Genomic DNA, 3,251 nt, shown 5'->3' with positions numbered 1-3,251 from the left:
TATATAAACACACAGATAAAGGCTGCACCAAAGTGCTGTACGGTAATCAACAAAAATCACAAAAATATTCAGTTCAGATCTATTTTTCGAGGCCTAAAGGCAGCCTAAACATGCATGTTTTTGAACTGTGGGATGTAAGTGGAGTACCCAGAGCAAACCCACACAAACAGGAGAATAACATGTAAACTCCACACAAAGACCCCAGGCCCAACCCAGGGCTTAGAGAAAACCACTTGTCATCCAGTTTTTTCTATGAATTTTACTGAACTGGTGAAAGAGATGACACTAAAACAGACACACAAACCCTGACACACAGACAGGTAAAAATACTTCAAACATATTCCAAATACAGTTCCAACAAGAAAACCAGTTTCCCAAACGTGTGAACCTTTCACAAGATCATCATATTTGAACCCAACAGAGTATTTAACTTGATTCTACTGTCTGTTTTTCATAGATGTCCTGTGTCCAAACATGAAGGTTCAGCCCGATCGCTTTAAACCCAACAGCACCAGTTCTGGTCTCACAGAGGTTCCAGGTATGTGCTAACAGCTGCTTCCTGTGTTAACAGTGTACGAGTCAACCACAGACTTTATTTTAGACATTTCCACCCACATTAAACACTTCTAAAGGAAAAAGATATGTTTATGCTGAAGGTGAGAGCTTTCAAAGTTTCCTCTGCTGCTCTGTGATGAATTATTTTTACTGTAGGGGTCACCTCGAGTGGAYTAATCATGGAAACTCGACCTCAGTCCTCTGATGGACCTTTTAAAGAGACAAAAACTCTGTTCCACTTAGAACTGAATTTAGGCCACCGCAGGTCGCCTTAACCTGTCAAAGAGATATTCTCTTCTAATTCAGATGATAGACAGAAGAATCTTCATCTTATTTGATTTATTGTTCTCTTAACTGAAAGTTATTACACATTTTGATAATCAGAGAATGTTCATCAAAGTTACAGGAGAAGAGAGGACAGATCTCTTTTCTCCCTCAGTATGATTTCAGTTATGTATGGATTTTCTGTGCAAAAATCTTATTTAACTTAAATATAATCTTTATGGTTTAAAGTTGATGAAACATCATTGTTATATTTGTCTGAAACATATTGCAAATGTTTGAATTTGAAGTTCCATATTTAATCACATATAATACGATCTCATATATAATATGATCTCATGTATAATACGATCTCATATAATACGATCTCATATATAACATGATCTCATGTATAATACGATCTCATATACAGTACGACCTCATGTGTAATACGAATACGATCTCATGTATAATGCAACCTCATGTATAATACGATCTCACATATAATACNGATGCTGGTGTTTTATTTCAGAGACTGATAATCGCTCGAATTCGTGTGGAGTTTGAGTTTTTTAAGTTAACACAGAACATTGATGGGTTTATATGTAAGTGGGGTATTAATGATGTTTTGTGTACATTGGATGAGGCATCCTTAGTTTTTACTTTTTTTGAGTTTGTATTTATGATTGTTTTTTGTTGTCTGACATAAGAAGTGTAAAATAAAAGGAATTTTAAACCTCAACCTCTCTCTCTATTTCTCTCCTCCAAACTCAGATCCTCTCTTAAGACTGAACTAAATGGCAAAAGTTATTGCCCTTTGTGCACAGATAAGGCTCCTGATTGGTTCAAATTTGCCGCAGTGGTCACATGATACAGTATATCATGACATCGTGTTCAGATAATTTATAACCTCAGACTGAATAGAAAACCGCTACTTTGTTTTTTTTTAACTGCAAATGAATCAGATTATTTACCACTGTCAAGATGATTAATTTCCATTTGTTCCAGAGTTCCATTTCTCTTTAATGTCCAAAGTTCACACAGAAAATTATTCAGAGTTATGCTACATTATTGTTATGAATAATTAGGGTGGGTGCCAGCCAGGTATCCATCCTGACAAATAGGATGTTTTTGACCAGCTTAAGGTGTTTTTCTGTTGTTTTATATATGGTTTAATTTTAGTTAACCAGACACATAAGGACATGTAAAGTATGAAAAATATTACAAATACACACCCTTTCAACTGTAATTAAATTACAAGTGACAAAAAATGTTAAGAAAATGAAGTGAGCACAGACCAAATATTTAAGTGTTTTTCCAATATATTATTTACAAAACAAAAATAGAATATAAATTCAAAACAATACATAAACACAAAACAAAATTACCGTTACCCCCTTGTGTCCATATGTGGTATTAAAAAAAACATTCATGTTCAGAGTTCAAACATAAACAATGTTCCAGCTTGGCTTCCACAAGCAAGGGAGAAAAAGGATGGCTTGGCTTACAAGCACAAATGTATCAGGTCTGGTATGCAGGAATGGACCCAAATGCATGTTCAAGTAAAATAAAAGATTTATTCAAATTAAAGGCCGGCGGGGCGGCAAAAACAAGAAACAAAAACTGAAGTACACAGGGAGGTCAGGACGGAAACCAAACAATGATCGGACAATAGTGGAGAGAGAATGAACAGAATATATACTGTGGGGATAAGTAGAAAAGGGAGACAGCTGAGATGATTACAAGTGCAGACAGGTGTGAATGGAATGATCTGGAGACAGGAGATAAACTGAGGTGAAAGAGTAATGTCATGAAACAGACACAAGAGGGAGACTGCAGACAAGACAACAGAAAACACATATCCTCACAAAATGAAGGCTTTACAAAAATGAGGGCTTGTCTTGTCTTGGCTCCACAAGTGCAAGGGCTTGATGCAGGTTGAGGTGAAACTCAACAGAGACTGTGCACAAACAGGTGTTCTGATCCGGGGGTTCTGACTGGTCACTGAGTGTGTATATATGTCTGTGTGTATATTTATACTATGTATGAATGTAGGCATGTATGTATGTATGTCTTTATATACACTCCTGATCAAAATCTTAAGACCAGTCAAAAAAGTGCAAGAATTTCCATTTTGCACTGTTGGATCTTAAGAAGGTTCTAAGTAGAGCTTCACAATYTTAAAAGAAGAAATCAGTGCAAGAGACAAGAACTTTTGAGCAGGGAATTTTCTGAAAACTGCATTTACACTCAAACATGATTTTTTCAGCAGATCAAAAGTTTAAGACCATAGCTCAAAAAAATCTGAAAACCCCCAAAACAGAAATCAAAGTGTAAAAAAAAGGACTCAGTAATGAGTAGCTCCACCATTCTTGTTGATGACTTCAAACAATGGTTTAGGCTTGATGCCAGTGTTTCCAGGAGGCTAGTGGGAA

General features: G+C 36.0%; 1 protein-coding gene across 3 annotated transcripts in view; it reads left to right on the top strand.

The window, feature by feature from the left end:
• LOC106537099 (collagen alpha-1(XXII) chain) overlaps positions 1-3,251 on the top strand; it is a gene marked incomplete at its 3' end in the record, with an annotated part of 27,776 nt that overhangs the window by 5,719 nt on the left and 18,806 nt on the right. For all 3 annotated transcript variants that reach the window (XM_014034468.1, XM_014034467.1, XM_014034466.1), the window contains 1 exon segment: positions 458-538. In XM_014034468.1, coding sequence (XP_013889922.1) covers positions 458-538 — 81 coding nt within the window.

This window comes from Austrofundulus limnaeus, unplaced genomic scaffold, assembly GCF_001266775.1.
Source record: "Austrofundulus limnaeus strain Quisiro unplaced genomic scaffold, Austrofundulus_limnaeus-1.0 Scaffold2130, whole genome shotgun sequence".
Classification (NCBI taxonomy): domain Eukaryota; kingdom Metazoa; phylum Chordata; class Actinopteri; order Cyprinodontiformes; family Rivulidae; genus Austrofundulus; species Austrofundulus limnaeus.
This window is presented reverse-complemented; position numbering and strand designations above follow the sequence as displayed.